This window comes from Pollicipes pollicipes, unplaced genomic scaffold (genome assembly GCF_011947565.3).
Source record: "Pollicipes pollicipes isolate AB1234 unplaced genomic scaffold, Ppol_2.1 Scaffold_4881;HRSCAF=5763_pilon_pilon_pilon, whole genome shotgun sequence".
NCBI classification, from domain to species: Eukaryota; Metazoa; Arthropoda; class Thecostraca; order Pollicipedomorpha; family Pollicipedidae; genus Pollicipes; species Pollicipes pollicipes.
Window position 1 is genome coordinate 32045638 of NW_023596576.1, and position 19373 is coordinate 32065010.

Consider the following 19373-nt stretch of genomic DNA (forward strand, 5'->3'; position numbering starts at 1 on the left):
GTGTCCTCACGTGCAAGTGAAACAGCGGGTGTGCGCTATTGTTGAAGCCACTGGGGCGTTATGGCGTAGCATCGGGAGGCGCCCTCCGCTCCGCTGCCGCCCGTTCCTGGCCGCCGTCCGCCGGCTGGACGGTGCCCGGGTGGGGGCACGCTCACCTGGTACTCGCCGCGCCGCGGTGCCCTGCCGCCGTCCGCCGGCTGGACGGTGCCGGAGGGGGCCGCGCTCACCTGGTACTCGCCGCGCCGCGGTGCCTTGCCGCCATCCGCCGGCTGGACGGTGCCGGAGGGGGCCGCGCTCACCTGGTACTCGCCGCGCCGCGGTGCCTTGCCGCCATCCGCCGGCTGGACGGCGCCGGAGGGGGGCCACGCTCACCTGGTACTCGCCGCGCCGCGGTGCCCGGCCGCCGTCCGCCGGCGTGCCGGCCGCGCTGCCGCCATCCGCGCCGGCCGAGCGCTGGCGCCGACCGTGGGCGCGCTCGTCGCACGGCCAGCGGCGCCGCAGGTGAAGCAGGCTGGCGGCCGGGCGGCGGCGCCCGCGTGCCCCGCTGCCGCTGTCCGGCTCCTGCGGGCGGGGCACGGTCAGCGCTCCCGGCCGGGGCCCCGCCTTGAGCCGGCAGGCGGCGCCGTTTGATGACGTGCCCCCCACCTGGTACTGGCGTGCCGGCGCCGTCACGGCCGCCGCGCCTTCCTGCCGTGATCGCTGTGGCGCTGCTGATCTGGTTAATGCCCTTGATGCTCGTGACATTGGCAGTGTGGGGCGGAAAATGGAGTTACCTTTCCTGTTCACCCTTGCTCAACTTATTTGAAACAATCCACGAAATGGGCTTTACTGTTCCTCGTCAAACGATGAGGGGCACTCTGCACCTGGATTGGCTGTCACGCAAGACACCCAGGTATTACATTTATTTTTGCAGTCAGATGGAAACTAACAGCATGCCACACAGGTATAACAGAGATCTTGACGGCAGGCTTTCCTCACATTTTATATATGGCAGTCTTAAAAACGCTCAGTGCAGTGATCGTGCTTAAAGACGATGGCAGGCGATTCCATGCAGAGGCTGCGCGATATGAAATGACGCTCTGTGTCGAAGCGAGTCTGCGCTTGCAAAGATGGAGACTGCCCGTGTCAGAGGTACGCGTACCACGCGAGGACTCGGCGGCGCGCCTTGTAAACAGCGCGCGGATCTCGACGGGTGCGCCCTCCTGCGTCCATACCTTGAAACCTTTTACTGCGTCACCATGCGCCACCAGGGTCGCGGTCCTTGGCCATCCAAAAGAGTGTTTGGAGCCGGGGTAATGTGGAAGTCCAGTGGTGATCCAGATCCAGTGATCTTAGTCGCGAGGTCGGTAAACTTAGTTTTACTTAGTTTTACTGACTTAGATCGGTAAACTTAAGTTTTATGCGACTGATCATTGGCAGCCTCACTTATCACGCGAAGACAATGCCCTGCATTAGGAAATACGTATGTTTGAATAAGAATTCTGATGACTTCCGGCTAGGAGTAGTCCCAAAATCTGTGCGGAGAGACAAGGATGCTGTTGCATGATTGAACTTCGTGTTTGACTTGCGCTCCCGAAAGCAAGCCTGACTCCACCATGGCACCTATAATTTTGATGGTTTGGAAAGATAGGCCCGGACCGCCAGGTGGCGCACAGTTCAGGTGCAAAGGATCGTATATTGAAACGAGGCGGCGTTTTGCCACATATCCAGACAGGTGTTAGTGAACGAAATGATGAGAATCGGACCAATGACCGAGACGTGTGGCATGCCTCACAACTTCGGCAGAGGGAGCTGCCCGCCCCGCCAGCTTGGTGGGGAGGACGCCATGGTCGACACTGTCGAACGCCCCTAGAAGATCAATCGTCACCGACGATATCAATCCGTTGTCGATGTTCGTGCCCAGGCGCACGACATCGCCGAGCACGGTGGCCTCGGCTGAGTGACATGGCCTGTGCGGATACCGGGATGTTCTCAGCAGCTTGGCCGGGTGTATGTAGCTGGCCAGTGGGCTGCAAGTTACGGCTGCAGCATTCGGCACTCATGGTGCAATTAACACTTATCATCGCGTGACAGGGAGGCACACTCACAATCATCTGGCGAACACTCCTTATGTCGGAGGTGACGTTGGTCTGGAAAGCCTGTATCTGCCGCTGCATCTGTTCCACTTGTTTCTCAGTGTGTTTTAAGATACCCTGCGGAAATGATAGGTGTTAATAAAGCAGCATATGCGATGGGCGATTTTCCACAGATGGATGGCGGGGTATTGAACAAGTGAAGATGAATGCGATTGATGCTGCGGTCATAACGCATTTGGTTATCGACTTTGAACCGAGGAAACCCCTGCGAATTCCATCAAACCGCGAGCGCATCTGCACTGGGTTTGCCAACATCTTTCCATCTTGCACTTTTGAAAAGATGTCGAGATCCTGCGGATGTCAGCTGCGGCCGCTGTTTGAATCACGTTCTACGGACGACCGCCAGCGTGAACCAGCGTGTCAGCGCTGCCAGCGCTGCCCTCTGACCTTGAACTCATGCTTCATACGCGCCATAGTTTCAGTAGTGTGGCCCAGCTGAGTCAGCAGCCTGTCCGTGTTCTGGTCCTGCATGACGTTGTGACGGATGAGCACCTGAAACGGCGGCGAGCGTCGCGTGACTGACGGCGGCGAGCGTCGCGTGACTGACGGCGGCGAGCGTGGCGTGACCGACGGCGGCGAGCGTGGCGTAACCGACGGCGGCGAGCGTGGCGTGACCGACGGCGGCGAGCGTGGCGTGACCGACGGCGGCGAGCGTCGCGTGACTGACGGCGGCGAGCGTGGCGTGACCGACGGCGGCGAGCGTCGCGTGACTGACGGCGGCGAGCGACCGGCGGTGGCAGCGCGTCCTGGACTCAGTGCTCCGTCGCCCGGTCTTGTGTGGCCGTGTCTGCCGCTGGCTGGGGTGTGATCCACAGCGCCAGGGACGCCGCTCCCGACCGGCAGAGGCGGAGCTGCCAACTGGCCGAGTCTAGTCGGGACGACAGACGGCGTGTGTGTGGCACCGCTCCTGGGCCCGCCCGGCCCGGCCGCGACCGGTCGGCGCCAGTGCGCGATACGACCGGAGAAAACGCGTGTCTCGGATGATGCTCTTCGCCCACCGTCAGCGTGTTGCCACGCTGCCACGTGGTGCGACAAGCCAGGCAGGGTAGCTGCGACCGGCCACACGTCACTGTGTTAGGCCCTATGAGGTGCGGGGAATTTCATGTTTCAGTTTGGCGGAATAATTAATGCGAGGCATACTGTTACAGATGGAGAATTGTTTGAACTGTCGGGCTCCATAGCTTGACCAATTATTCAATTCGCGATCCCATGTTTGTTTAACCTCGCTGTGACTGTTGGGCCGTTTTGGGCAACTCTATCGAACGCTGATGCGCAGCTGCGATGAAGAAGTTTCCACCCAACGCTCTATCGTTGTGTGTGCACCATCGCTGGCTGGTTAACACGCGCTCGGGCGAGGAGGGTGGTCAAGTTCCCCCCCCCCCCCCCCCGAAGGCTTTTCGAGAATGGTTTCCGAACGGCGCAGCGCAGCCGTGCCAAATTTTGCATAGCTGTAGACAATTGAGTGGCGGATCGCCTGATGTAAAAATGTAGATAAACCTTGTAAGATCGCTGACTCATGGCAGGTCAAAGTCAGGCCACGGTTTCAGCAAAGGCAATTTCTAGAAAATTGTTCAATCTGATGCAACAACGGAATGTTTGGCGAAGCCATACACCTTTGAGATGCTTTCTTAGGCAGCACAAATATTGAATGAGCAAATTACGTTCACCTAAGGTCAGGTATAAAGGCCAGACCAAGGTCAAAACCAACCTGTTTTATTGCTCTAGGGCTTGCTATATGAGATAGTTTCTGGTGCTCATTTCAGATTTATTCATAGTAGGAGCCGCATTATGCACCTTTCATTGACGTCTGAGAGGTAAGAATATGTCATTGACTTAAGATGGCCCAGGTCGACGTTTTGTTTTTAGGAACATTCTGTCCAGCGTAATCTTTGTCGCTTATTCAAATACAAAACTCAGAGCAGTCTTGCATGGGTTTTGGTCACCATGACTTTCAAAAGATCAAACAAGGTCACTGACCTTAAATGAACTTGTGACCTTTTGCTTAGAAACAGTTATCTAGGTTCTGGGGGCACTTTGAAGACTAACTTGGAATTTGACCTTGGTTGACCTTATCTGACCTGAGGGTCATGACCTAGGAACCTCAAATTTTGGCCTAAGTGAGTCCACGTACAGGTCAACACATTCTGTAAATTTGGTGTTTCTAGCTTTCTTAGTTCCCGAGATCTCAGGGGGGTCAAATTGACCCCCCGAGCGAAAGGATTTAACTGGCCACCCGGGCGCGTGTTAAACGATCCATCAGTGCGTTCCGCGGTGAGACTTCGTGCGCACATGCGGGACAACAGCGATGGTTTTTGTTTTGTTTTGGTAACGACCTCCAGCCGTAGTATGGTGAACCGGGAAAGGCCTTCAAAGGCCATCATGTTACTATAGACTAGAGATAATCACGGAATGCGTTGCATCAACGTATCAGTAACATGCACACACATTTGGTAACGTTTCCAATAATTCACAACGTGGTTACATGTTTGGGCACGCAGCGGCCGGGGCTGTGGAGAATGCCGGTCACCTTGTTGTATATGTTACCACTCTGTTTAGTGATGGGAGAGCAGTACATGCACACATAGGGCGACAGACGGATCATAGCAGAGTACCGGTAGTGTAGTGATCTAGCAGCACGTCTGGGAAACCAGAGCCACGTGGCCCTTCCTGCCAGGATGAGAGACAGGCAACGTCATACAGCCTCAGCAGCTGAGTGCGTGGTAAATCTCCAATGATGACGACACCGGCGTTGATGCTGGCACCGAGTATTGCGTTAAACGCGAGGCATGTGATGTTGTTGGGCAACAATAGCCGCTTCAATGACGTCTTGCTGCACGGTTCAAAGAATGTTGAAACATTCGGAACAGTTACGCAGTGTAGGTTACGTTCGACTTGGCTCCAATCCGCCGTTGTCACGGCGAAAATCATGTCTTCAAACTATGTAAAACCTGATGACGAAGAAAAGTGGCTGTAATTAACAAAAACATCCAGTCTGCTGTGGCCTCACATGAAGAGAGGAGCCGAGAAGAGATCATTTGCCACGGGAAACCCTTATGTTCGGTTCCGTCACGCCGCAGCCTTCAGTTAGACAGGGGGAGGGCGGAGAGAGTCATCGGAGCGCCCCCGTCTGATTCCGCCGTGCTGTGTTGTAAGTGCTGTAAGTGCTGCGCTGCACTGGTCCGATGGGGCTGGATCACACTTGAGTGTGTCCTTTGATTGAGGGCCTGATGTGCTGACCAACGGCTGCTGCTGCCTATAGGGACTTCTCTTCCCCCATACCGGTCGGGATCTGGTCTGCCCTCCCTGATCTGGGTGCAGTGTACCGGTTGGGGTCAGGTCTGCCCGCCCTGATACGGGTGCAGTGTGCCGGTCGGGGCCTAGTCTGCCCTCCTGATCTGGGTGCAGTGTGCCGGTCGGGGCCTAGTCTGCCCTCCAGATCTGGGTGCAGTGTACCGGTCGGGGCCTGGTCTGTCCTCCTGATCGGGGCGCAGTGTGGCGGTCGGGGCCTGACCTGGATGCAGTGAACCGGTCGGGGCCTGATCAGCCCTCCTGATCTAGGTACAGCGTGCCGGTCGGGGCCTAGTCTGCCCTCCTGATCTACGTGCGGTGTGCCGGTCGGGGTGGGGTCTGACCTCCTTGAGTCGGTTCATCTCCAGGTCGTTCTTGGTCTCGAGCCGTTCCAGTTGCAGCTCGATGCTTGAGACCTGGCGCTGCATGAGCGCCAGCGTGCTCTGCTGCGACCCGCGCTGGAAGGCGTCCATGGCATCCAGCCGGGCGGCCACCCAGCGCAGCACCTGCCGCACGAGCACGGTCTGCCATACACCGGCACAGGCGATCACACAGGCTCGGCCCGTCGCACAGATACCGACTGGCACGCGGGCAAGAACCGGCACACAGCTGCACAGGTTATATCACAGGTGCCCGCTGTCACGCGAACATTGGCGGACACATGGGCGTGGACTGACACATGGGCATGGACTGACACATGAACTTGGACTGACACATGGGCATGGACTGACACACGGACATGGACTGACGCACGGGCATAGGCCATTACACGGAAATGGACGTCCATGTGGACACTAACCATTGCGTAAACAGGGACCTACGCCCCGGACTTGGCTGTTTCATGGACAGACGGGGGTAGATCGTTACACTCACACTAACCCAGGACGGGTGTTCCTACCGACACAGGCGGACATACAGATGTGGGCCGATACACAAGCTGGGCAGGCCACCGCTCTAGGCTGTCATACGAACACAGACTGTCACAAGGATACAGACTGTCACACGGACGCAGTCCGTCACACGGACGCAGACTGTCACACGGACACAGGCTGTCACACAAAGACCGTCACATGGACACAGACTGTCACGGACACAGACTGTTACACGGACACAGACTGGCACACGGACACATACCGTCACACGGGCACAGACCGTCACACGGACACAGACCGTCATACGAACACAGACTATCATACGGGCACAGACCGTCACACGGACACATATTGCCACACGGACACAAACTGCCGCACGGGCACATACCGTCATACCGACGCAGGGCGTCACACGGGCACAGACCGTCACACGGACACAGATCGTCACACGACCACAGACAATCACACGGGCACAGACCGTCACACGGACACAGATCGTCACACGACCACAGACAGTCACGCGGGCGCAGACAGTCACGCGGGCACAGACCGTTACCAGACAGAGGACGTCAACAGCGAGCTGTCATACAAGCACAGAGGCACGGGTCTGGCTGTGCTCAATACCGGGGAACATGGCTGGACGACAACGGCGCCTGAACCCTTTTTCATAATTACCTGTTTAGGGTCTTAGGCTGTCACCAACAAAACATTTTTCACTCGCAAGGAAAGATGTGTGGCAAATTACTCCACGCTGGATATAAACAAGAATGTCCTTGAGTTCCCAGTTTTTCGTAATTATAAGTTACGGCTTTTTATGCTGGCATTCGAACCTTAATAAATCCGGGAAGCAAACAACATACCGAGTAGGTATTGGCCATAGCGATAAAGCCCGACGTTTCAACCTGTGCTCAGAGTCACTCGTGAAGGCATAACGCTCAACCAGTGTCTCCTGGTTTACAGGAGGTGGATTATTTCGAGGATTAAAACGCAAAACTCATAATGGCATGACTCTCGGCCGGTAACAGTTAAGTTTTGCGACCCTCATAAGCATGAAGTACGATTAGCGTGCACTTGATATGAGATACCAAAAAAAGGTGTGGTTGTCGTGCGCACGCGGTAACTTAAGGTCTACTGAACACGTTTTTTTTAAAGATTTGATCCGAACTCTTTGGATGGATGGATTTCTGTGATCAGAGCTCACGCTAAGCATTGCTTGTTGTGCGAGCCCTGATCCCTACCATTCGGTCGCGCAATTCCACGTTAACGGCAGAATTTAGTGTCGAAAGCTTAACGTGCTGCAATGCTCGGCACAGCCCATCCTGCCCTCTGACGTCAACTGACCTTTAGCGCGACCGCTGCCACCGGCCGCAGGCCATATCTGTCAAGGGCAAATAGCGAGCGCATGAAGTGACTCGAAGCCACCCCGCGGCGGGTGGGTGGATCGGAAGGTAGGCGCTCTAAGCAACTGAACCACGGGGAAGGACTTCGGCGCGGGGATTGTTGTCGAATTTAATTGACAATGACGTTGAAATTGATATTGAAGGCGTCCGCTACGGTACTATCGTAGCTTAAAAGACATGTATGCTTCTTCCGGCAACTTCCGGAACAGACTTGGACATAACGGCTTGGACAGACTTGATCGCTGCCCTCGCCAATGCAAATTAAAAACTGCTTGGCCGCGTGGGCGAACTGTGTTGGCACTGGTAAAGTAAGGATCTGGAGCATGCTGTTCTATGACGTTCTAGGATGTGCTGCTCAGCTTGTGAACAGCGTATCGACAGTTTCGCAGTCGCTAATCGCAGTTAATATCTACGTAGCATCACGAAAGTTGTTTAGGTTGTAGGACTTGCGCTGTCAGTAATCTGTGGCGGACAGGGGTCCCCGGACAGGGGCCTCCGGACGGGGGTTTCCGGACAGGGGTATCACTTTCTTAAATTGGTCGTGGGGGCGGGGGCTCAGCCGAAAAGGCTGACCTAAGCTTCCACCAAAGCATTATTTCTCCCCAAATTTCAGCCACTTGAATTTACGCCGTCGATATTAGAATTAAACAGTTTTTTTCTTTTGTTTCGTAGATTCAAAATTGTTGTCCTGTGCAGGAACGACTTCCCATTTCATGTTCATGTGAGCTGCCTGTTTGTGAAAAGCTTAGAATGGGGTGTAATTCACAAACAAAATGTGAGCACATCTTGGTAAGGGACCACTGATGACTACCGCTGACGCCAATCATGTGGTAAAGCCACCACGGTCGCGATCATGCGACAAACACGCTTGCCACTGTCGGGAAAAAACATGCGGTGTCTTTGATCAACGGTCACTCTGTACTTTTAGAAGCTGCCACGTATTGCACTCAATCGTCCTTATCCCAATCCAAGTGTTATTATTGAAAAACTTGTCAAACATTTACAGACTGACTCATCAAGGCATTAGCATGCAAGAACATGAGGTACCTGCAGAATATTTTCTGGTACAAAATTACCATGATAGATCTTGTAATATGTTTAGGTTCTCATTGCTTAATATACCAATAGTTGGTATTGATTTGGCTGAGTATTCCCTCTGCTCAAATGCCCTGAGGGGGCTCAGAGGATCATTTGGTGGGGGAGACCCAGGCCTCCCGAAAGTATACAGAGTGACGTCCCTGGTGGCGGGTGCTCGAATGCCCTGAGGGGGCTCAGAGGATCATTTGGTGGGGGAGACCCAGGCCGCCCGAAAGTATACAGAGTGACGCCCCTGGTGGCGGGTGCGTCTGCACGTCCCACCGTCCCTTGAGAGACGTTTTGAGATCGTCTGTTCGGCCGCTGTGACCTGGTATGACTGGGTTTTCCGTGTTGGCAGTGGCATCCGGTCGGCCTTGTTTTCGCCTACGCCGTAGTTGTGCCTGGACATTCCTGCTAATGAATGCCTGACGTGGTGGACTGTTGCTGGCGCACCACGCCAAGGTACTACTCGCGCTGAGATCAGCCTCAAGTGGACCTTTCCGGTCCGTGGTCCGTGGATGGTCTGCAATGTCTGTGATGGCAACTCATCATCTATTGTATATTGCTCGCCCTTGCGGACTGTAGCTTGCAGCGTAGTTTGTACTTGGCCTGCGGTAACAGCGGCCGCAAATGTTGGCGTTTATGAACTGTGATGGCGCTAAGCGGCATGGGCTGTAGGTGACCTGCGTGAGCTGTCACGGCCGCTGGGCACGTGGTGATGGGTTGGTCTCTTCTGCCGGGTGTGGACGGCCTGTGAGCCATAGGTCGCCCGACTGCCGCTACCCTGGGCAGGATGGTTGGACCACCACTCCCAACATTCAGGGACTGGTGGGTGACAGGTCTCATGGGATACCATCGGCTTACCGGGCCTTCTAGCCCACGCGCTTAAAACGCATGCTGCGCCTCCGCGCGGATCCATGGGAGTGGTGCGCGTGATCATCACTGTACAGTTCCCCCGTGTACCTCTTCGATGTCTTGTGATGCCACCGCAAGGCCTGTTTCATTGCGGTTGTTAAGCACTTGGTTACACTCGCATGTGTCGTGGCCAGTTTGTGTACAATAACACCGGTCCACATACCGTCTCTAGCGGGCACACATTGGCAGACTGTTCGGCATCACCAGCGGCCAACTGTGTTCACGTCACGGCTTCACCAGCAGCCGACTATGTTCACGCCATGGTATCACCAGTAGCCAACTTCGTTCACGTGACGGCGTCACCAGCACCCGGCTCTGTTCACGTGACGGCGTCACCAGCAGCCGACCATGTTCACGTGACGGCGTCACCAGCAGCCGACTATGTTCACGTCACGACGTTACCAGCAACCGACTATGTTCACGTCACGGCGTAATCAGCTGGTGGCCCGTTGCCACATCCGGCGCCACGGGGGCTGACCGTGATGACGTTTGATTGAAGGCCACGTCGACTACTTGGGTTATTTCGCCATGAACCCCGGATTGGGAGTAAGGGTTCAGCCTGAGCCCAGGACTGACGGCCAAGGTTTATATGTGGACCGCGGCCTGCAGGTCAGGGTTTAGCAGTGAACCCCGGCGTTCTGACGGTCAAAGTCCAGTTGTGAACCTCGCTGTGACGGTCAAAGTTCAGCTGTGACCCTCAAGTTCTCGGATGAACACTGACCTTCGGTCAGTGTTCATCTGTGAACCTCGCGCTGACGGTCAGAGTTCATCTGTGATCCCCGGGCTGACGGTCAGTGCTGATCTGTGATCCTTGGGCTGACGGTCAGCGCTCATCTGTGATCCCCGGGCTGACGGTCAGTGCTGATCTGTGATCCCTGGGCTGACGGTCAGCGCTCATCTGTGATCCCCGGGCTGACGGTCAGTGCTGATCTGTGATCCCTGGGCTGACGGTCAGCGCTCATCTGTGATCTGTGATCCCTGGGCTGACGGTCAGCGCTCATCTGTGATCCCCGGGCTGACGGTCAGTGCTGATCTGTGATCCCTGGGCTGACGGTCAGCGCTCATCTGTGATCCCCGGGCTGACGGTCGTGTGTGATTGAGGCTTTACGACGCACCCAGCTGCTGAGGCTATATGGCGTCGCCTGCCTCTCACCCTGGCAGGAAGGGCGGGCACCCCGTACCTCTGGTTTTCCAGACGCGCAGTGGTTAACGCGGACGTGTTAACCACTACACTACCGGCACCCCGGGCTAACGGTCAGTGCTCATCTGCGGAGCCCGGGGTAAGGGCCCGAGGCCAGCTGTCGATCATGCCGTCAGTTGTCAATCCATTCATAGGCTGAGCGTTATCCTTCGCCGGTTCCATACTCACACCCTAGCGTGGCAGTTCGACTTAACAGTGTAAAAATAACACGAATGAGCACGTGCAAAGAGCGCTGGATTCGCCTCTTCAGTAATCATATTTGAGTGGGACAGCTTGGTTTTACGTTGTAAACAACACGTGATGAACACGTGCATGCAAAGACGATTGGATTGTTAATGCGGTTGGTGCATTTCTTACCATTACTCCTACCCACCGCGTCACCGAAGGCGTCTTGGTGCGTCAATGGTGGACTGGCGCGCGCGTCCGTTAACTGAGGCGATGTACTGGGGATATCGTTGGACCACGCTGGCGTGGGCCTGCGGAGTTTGGTGCCCCAGAGCAGCGTTGTTTCCCTTCTGGACCCGATCCAACTCTTCGTATCGCTACATAAGCTACTGGCAGAACGTCGGGACAAAGCCTGCAGCAGCTGGTCCGGGTCCGGGATCGCCGTCGGCCGGCCCGTCGCCGCGGTCTACTGCCGACTGACCTGGTCCGTGGTGGCCTCGGGGCCGATCCGCTCGGTCGCAGGACTGGGCCGAACCCGTGCCAGTAGGCCGACGACGAGCAGCGTGCCGACTCGCGACGGCGCCATGTCGCCGCTCACCGCGCCCGACCGCGCCGTCCGGCCGCACCGCGTGCGCCCGACTCCGCGTCTGCCGCTCTGTTTACGGGCGGCGGCCTCTGGGACGCAAGCGGACGGCCGTGTCACCAGGCGGCGGAGAATCCCTGACCGGGCGGTTGGCGGAACGCGGGCCAGGCTGGCGGCCATCCAGCGTCGGGCCTGGAACGGTGCCGCCCAGCGGCTGCACGGGTGGTGGCCGCTAGAGGGCGCTGCTGGTTGGGTGTCGCGCGTCAAACGGCGCCGCTGATTAGGTGTCGCTTTTTAAACGGCGCCGCTGGACAGGTTTCGGTCGTCAAACGGCGCCGCTGGTTAGGTGTCGCTGGTCAAACGGCGCCGCTGGACAGGTTTCGGTTGTCAAGTGGCTCCGCTGGGCGCATTTCAGCTTTCAGAGGACATGTGTCAATTGTCAGGGGGCACCGCTGGGCAAGTGTCAGCCTTCAAAGAGTGCCGCTTGGCAGGTGTCAGCCCCCTGTCATAAAAGGACGCCACCGGGGAGGCGTCAGCCTTCAGAGGGCGCCGCTGGGCAGGTGTCGGTTGTCCGAGGGCACCGCTGGGCAGTGTCAGCCTTCAGAGCGCGCCGTTGGCGGGTGCTGATCGTCAGAGGGTGCCACTGGGCAGGTGGCAGTCGTCAAGGAGTGCCAGTGGCCAGGTGTCGGCCTTTCAGAGGGCGCCACGGAACAGGTATCAGTCATCAAAGGGCGCCGCCACACGGCTGCCAGCCGTCCCAGCTCTCGTCGACCGGGGGTGGGCTGCGGTCAGTGCTCCCAGGCGCGGCCTGCCGACGGCAGCGCGGCGGTAGCCGAGCCCTGCCGGCGGCCATTTGTCTGGTACGTGTCTGTCGTCACTGTCCTCGGCGCGGAAGCCCAGACGACGACTGGCCGGAAGCGACGCCGGCCGCGCCTCCAGCCGGCGCCGACGCCGCGCACCAAGCTACTGCTCACCGCGCGCGTCGAGTCATCGGGCTGCATGACAACATACATGGCTCTGGACATGCCAGGTAGCTTTGGAACTTAGTGGTTCGTTGTCAGATTACTTATTCGTTGATACGAAAAGGGAATTGTGTTCGTAACTATCGTAATTACGTATGTAACTATCCATGCTGTCTGGAAGGTTTATCGATCACATAGTGGGGGGTCGTGATAGTAGGGACTTGGCGCTGGAAGGACACTTTTTGACGTGAAACGTATGTTTAATACGGAGTTGTGCGAATTCTCAAAGGGGTAACGGAATAAATGAAGATGAAGCACTGCTTACGATCGGCTTGGATGCCGTGCTTGGATTGATTCCTTTTCCCAATTCGCCCAACGCAGACAACATCGTCAACTACCATTCCATCCAGGATCCAATCATACAAGAAAGCAGTTCTACACGTGAACACATCGTATACATTTCCTTCTGCACTATTCGCGGTTCACAGCTGTAAGGTCCAGAATAACACGTTCATATTGCGCAAACAAACAAACTACAGCTGTGGCGCATCACACGGAAGTTGATGCGCCATTTCCTCTCCGTGCCCGCCACGGCTGGCTTCAGAACGTAGAGGGTATTTTAACGAGTCCGTATCGTGAGACATAATCGACGCCCGCTGCTCCGGAGGCCGGGCTGGCGACTTCGCCGCGCCCGGCACTGCTGCTGGGCAGCTGGGTTACGCCAGCCAGTTAGGCGCTGGCTGCGTGTGCTCGCTACTCGCCCACAACAGGCGACGCCGCTCGATGGAGCGGTTTCATCGGTTGGCAGCGGGGCGCCGCTTCAGGCAACCACTTGTGTTGGCTAGGTTCTCGAGCGAGTGCTGTTCGATGTATATCTTCCTGCGCCCTCAAAGGTGGCTGGGTTCTGCATTCGTGACTATCGTTTGACAATGTGCGCGAAGTCAGATCGACCAAAAAAAAAACAAAAAAAAACATGTTTCCCCCGGCCAAACATGATCTCGGTGCAGGTGCCTCCTTCCATCAAGATTCACGTGGGGCCTTAAACGCCAGCGAGCGACGATTAGGCTAACACGCCACCATTGCAGCTACGTGGCCTCTGCCTGGAAGCGGCGCGATGCGCTGACAGGTTGCAATTCCTGACGACGGGTGGCACGGTCTAACACCTTCTGTTTCCTGCCGATAGGCGGCGCTGGTGCACGTGCGGGACGAGCTGCAGGAGGCAGAGGCGGCGCGCTGTGTTATGGAGAAGGAGATGAAGGAGCTGCTGCTGCAACTGCATTCTATCCAGCTTCAGCTACACAAACAGACGACCGTCGGCACCGACTCGGACAACATCATCAAAAAATTGGTGAGCACACGGCTGGGTGGCAAGCAGATAAATGCTGACAAGGCCATAAATAGAGCTCCATGCTTGACCGAGTGAGTTGGAAGAAAGGGGAGGCTTGCCCGTCGAGCGTAGAAATATCGAGTTGCTAGCCTGGCCACCTGTCGGGATCGGCATTAGTCAGGGACAGCGCCGCCGGGCCTGTTCACACATCGCACCATCAACCCCATTTGCTAGCAATGGGCGTTTGGAGAGTGCCGTTTGGTACGGCGGTGCGCGCCCCGCCGGAGCCGCCGCGACCACGATTGGACCGTCACCTGCCGCCTGGCAGTGGCGCGGCCCGCCGACTACGCGGCGCCTGCTCGTCGTGGCCCGGTCCATGGTAGCGTGTCGACATCAGGGCCACCTCGATGCTCGGCATGCGACGGAGAGACGGCCAATGGCAGGACATTTAGGGGAAAAGTCGGCAGGGCTCGTGAAGACTCTGACCTGTACCTGTGCCGCCGGGACCTGACGTCACTCCCTGCGACTCTGTCGGCAGGACTCTGATCTGTACCTGCGCCGCCGGGACCTGACACCACTCCCTCCCTGTCGGCAGGACTCTGATCTGTACCTGCGCCGGCGGGACCTGACGCCACTCCCTCCCTGTCGGCAGGACTCTGATCTGTACCTGCGCCGCCGGGACCTGACGCCACTCCCTCCCTGTCGGCTGGACTCTGATCTGTACCTGCGCCGCCGGGACCTGACGCCACTCCCTCCCTGTCGGCAGGACTCTGATCTGTACCTGCGCCGCCGGGACCTGACGCCACTCCCTCCCTGTCGGCAGGACTCTGATCTGTACCTGCGCCGGCGGGACCTGACGCCACTCCCTCCCTGTGGGCAGGACTCTGATCTGTACCTGCGCCGGCGGGACCTGACGCCACTCCCTCCCTGTCGGCAGGACTCTGATCTGTACCTGCGCCGCTGGGACCTGACACCACTCCCTCCCTGTCGGCAGGACTCTGATCTGTACCTGCGCCGGCGGGACCTGACGCCACTCCCTCCCTGTCGGCAGGACTCTGATCTGTACCTGCGCCGCCGGGACCTGACGCCACTCCCTCCCTGTCGGCAGGACTCTGATCTGTACCTGCGCCGGCGGGACCTGGCACCACTCCCTCCCTGTCGGCAGGACTCTGATCTGTACCTGCGCCGGCGGGACCTGACGCCACTCCCTCCCTGTCGGCAGGACTCTGATCTGTACCTGCGCCGGCGGGACCTGATGCGTGAGGAGAAGCTGCTGGCCGAGCTGCGCTGCCTGCGCTCCGAAGCGGACCAGCTGAACGGCTACATCGTCAGCCTGCAGAGCGAGGTGGTTGGCTGCCGTCTAGCCGCCAAGTACATGGACAAGGAGCTGGCGGGCAGGTGAGCGGCCGGACGGCACCCTGGCCCCGGTAGCGCCGCCGGCGACGTGACCGCCGATGGCGCACGTCGGTGTATGGTGATACGGTATGGACGGTAGCTATTAGCCTAAGGCCGAGCGTTATAAAAAATACTGATATGGCTGTCGTGCGTTGTTGGTGTGTTGGTGCAAGTGATATTCGGTCCATCCAGATGTCAGTAATAACTTGCTTTTGATTGGCCTAGCGAGCTAGGTTAAATAAAATTGGTAGCGTTGCTGGAATAGCATGACGAGGATGCTATCGTTACCTTACCTTAACCCTAACCTTAACCTTAACCTTGACCTTAACCTTAAGATGGTCAAGCCACAGTGAGGCTTATGGCCGTCGAGTTCGCGTAAGGCGCGGCGAAAAGACGTGGCGTTTTGCAGACTTTGAGCCGGTCACACGTACGCGACCCACGACTTCTGTGGTGTGGTGGAGACCGGCCATGCTGACCCCGCTGCAGTGCACCACTCACCGTCCCCTATGTTGTGTGCGCATGTCCAGCATTTGTCGAAGAGCGAACTTTTTATTCCGGAATGTCATATATCGGACCCGTTCTGATGTGCTTGACAACAAATCTCACTTGGTAGCTACGGGTCAACTGTTTTCATTTCTAGCTGACATAGGATTTTCAGCCATGTACACGCCGCGTAAGTCATTCCACTGTTATGGTCACAAAATGACCCTCGCAGGCAGCGCGCTTTAAAACCCCAATCATCAGTATCATCATGATGGTTTTGCTTGTTACTGATATCACTTCTCATCATGGCGGTATTGGGGTAGGAGGCGGGGACCGTGGTTTTACTTCAGGCACCAGCAGAAAGATTAACACAATTGCGGTTTGGTTATGGCCGTCATGACAGTCATTATCCGAGCTGGTTTTTGTATGTAGCCTACGTCGCTAACGTTCATCTTCACACTCGATTCTAGTTTGCGGTGACATGCCACGAACATCTGCTGCGAACAACAGCTGAGGTGGCACCCGGTCGGGCCGAAGCGGACGCGGTTAGCATATGCCCGCCGGCGTCAGTTGGACGCGGACCCTTCCCGCATGACATGACCTGGCCAGATCTGACCTGGGGCGACCTGGTATAACTCGGTTCGACTTGGGTCGACCTGGCGCGGTCTGAGCTGCCCTGACCTGCCTTGTGGCCGCCAGAATCCAGCAGATCCAGCTGCTGGGCCGCGGTCTGCACGGGCCGGAGCACGGCCGGCTGTGGGCGCAGCTGGAGGCCGAGATCCAGCTGCACCGGCACAAGACTCTCATCCGCGCCTGTCGCAGCAGGTAACGCCCTCGAGCTCACCCGCCGACCGGCACCCTTGCTGTGGCAGGCATCAAGGGAGCCACAGCTCTTCTCTATCGACGTTGGGCGTTTTCGCTCCTGATGATGACATCTTAGATGCGTTATACTGATACAGACGTTCCGTAACTCGTTGGATGCAGGCAATCAGTCAGGATAGTCAAAACAAGTGTATTGAGCGTCAATGCTGCGATGAGAAATCACTATTGATACCGATACTCGCCCATCATCTCCGGCGCAGCCTTGCTTCTTCTCTTTCACTGTGTCTCTTGACACAATGGAATGCACTTCATTGCTGCTGTAGTCCGCCATCATCGTAAGCATAAAAAACGCCGAAACACGAGAGGCATGAGACCTTCCTTCACCACACCAAACATGACAGCAGCCCCGGTGCCGCCAGGATGTGGCGTGATCCGCCGGGGGAACCGAAGCTGACCGGACCGCGGCTGGTGCACGTCACCAAGGCCGACAAGGAGGGTCTGGGCATGTCCATCACGGTAGGCCAGCCGCCGCTTCGGCCGGGCGCAGAGCGGGGCGGCGGGCGGGCGTCTGTCGCTGGGAGGAGGGACCGCCGCTAGACCCACGCCGGCTCGGACCCCGTGACGGTGGGGGGGGGGGGAGGCGCCTCTGTCGCTGGGAGGAGGGATCGCCGCTAGACCCACGCCGGCTCGGACCCCGTGACGGTGGGGGGGGGGAGGGGGGGGGGGCGCCTCTGTCGCTGGGAGGAAGGAGCGCCGCTAGACCCACGCCGGCTCGGACCCTGTGATGGTGGGGGGGGGGGGGGGGGGGAGTGGGCATGGCTGACTCTCGGTACAAAGGTATAGAGGAGCATGGGCTCTGAAACCTTGACTGACGGTCACCTCTTTGCCCGTACTTCATTTCGAGGAAGAGGAACACGAGTGCTGTGGGAACACGAGGCCTGGACGACCTGGGTGCCTGCATTGGACGGCTTTTTTACACCGCGAAGAGAGGCACAGATTGATTGTGACCTCCCATGATGGCGGCCTCCTTTAACCTGACTTCAGGGTGGAGGTGGGGGGCACGGGTCCCTGTGATCCGCACCGAGCTGTTGCGCCCTTGACCTGATAACAGTGCGGAGGTCACGTCCCCTGAGACCTTGATTAAACTGCTGACCCCCATGACCTGATCGCGGGTCGAGGGGAGCACGAATCCAGGGTAGTCTTGGCCCGACCCAGTTTTTTCCCGTCACCTGGCTAGGGTGAAGAGGTACACAAGTCCTCCATAACACAAGTGAGACGTGCTGACCTGCTGCGACCTCATCTCAGGGTGGAGAGGAGCACGGCGTGCCGATCGTGGTGTCGGCCCTGAAGCCGGGCGGACCCGCCGACCGCTCGGGTCTGGTGCACGTGGGCGATACCATCCTGTCGGTGAACGATATCAGCCTGCAGCAGGTCAGAGCAGCAGGTCTTCCCCCCCCCCCCCCCTTTGGCCGGTCTGCCTTGCTCTTCGCGCGGAACCGCCCACAAAATGAGCCGCTCTGTCGGGACGCTGAATACGGTCGTCTTGTTAAGCCTGGCTGGCTTTGTAGAAGAAATGGAACGGCGTCTCGAGTGTCGCATTGTGGCCCGTTTGTTAATGGTGTACGCTACTTTCCGTTCGCTGGTGCCGAGTGCGGATCATGAGTTCAGTGATTGTTGCCACGACTGGGCGTCAGATCCTCGAATTTTCAACGGCTCGATGATGATCGCATTATATCGAATTGGACGTGTGTGGTGTGTGAGCTGGTTTCCATGTGCCTCGCGTCCCTGTGCAGGTGCGGCACCAGGAGGCAGTGGAGGTGCTGTCATCTGTGACCGGCGACATCAAGCTCGAGTTGCAGTATGTGCCGACGATAGCGGAGGACCTCAGTGAAGGCATATACGACATGGGACACTTCAGGTAACACGATAAACACTGTCATATGGTTCAATGCTATGACTGATGGTGAAGATCCGTCACATATTTGTTGTGTTTTATTTCGGCTACAGGCTTTTGTCAAATGGAAGATATTCGTTTTGATAAAGGCATGTAGCCTAAATATCAACCCATCTGTCTCCCCATTCTTCTGGTTATTCTACGAAGAATGAGGTTTTGGTATGGTTTTTCTGTATGCATAATGTTCCTGGCAAATGCACTTAGCAAGTTACGTAAGTCTGGTGGAATAATTGTTTGGGCTATCATATCATCTGGTGTGTTCGTGCGTGCGCACGCACGCACGCACGCACGCACGCACGCACGCACGCACGCACGCACGCACGCACGACGGTAATCTGAACTTCTGTATCGTGATGCCAATAGCCCGCCTCAGTCGGACCGTGAACTTAAAGCTGACGCTCACTACCAGTCAGATCGGCTGCTTGCGTAGAGCGTCGGGCGTCCTTGCATGCCGCTGGCCGGTGGCTTCGCGCCGAGAGTGCCCCCCCCCCGCACCGCGTGCCGTGTGCGGCGCCAGCGTCATGGCGCCGGCTCGAGGCGCGCGCGTGACCCGGCGGGGCAGCGGGCCGGCGCTGGTGAATGGCCGACAGCTGGCGCGTTGCGTCACGACCGTCAGGCCTCACAGCGCGGCCATTAGGTAACACGGCTGGCCATCGCCCCCCCCCCCCCCCCCTCCTGCACCTGGGCCGGGGGCGGCGGCTCCAGGCCAAGACGCGATTTGCGGAGTGTTGGGCTCAAGCTCAGAGACTATGCATGGACTTCAGGTGCTGCCAGCCTATGGATTATGGCCGGAT

General features: G+C 57.5%; 1 protein-coding gene across 1 annotated transcript in view; it reads left to right on the plus strand.

Annotated features, from left to right (window-relative positions):
- The window catches only part of LOC119100257 (Golgi-associated PDZ and coiled-coil motif-containing protein), a 36844-nt gene that overhangs the window by 8563 nt on the left and 8908 nt on the right, over positions 1-19373 (plus strand). The window contains exons 4-9 of the mRNA XM_037223365.1: positions 13782-13946; positions 15148-15323; positions 16503-16628; positions 17045-17141; positions 17931-18056; positions 18419-18543. Of these exons, the coding sequence (XP_037079260.1) occupies positions 13782-13946; positions 15148-15323; positions 16503-16628; positions 17045-17141; positions 17931-18056; positions 18419-18543 (815 nt within the window). The remainder of the gene's footprint in view (positions 1-13781; positions 13947-15147; positions 15324-16502; positions 16629-17044; positions 17142-17930; positions 18057-18418; positions 18544-19373) is intronic.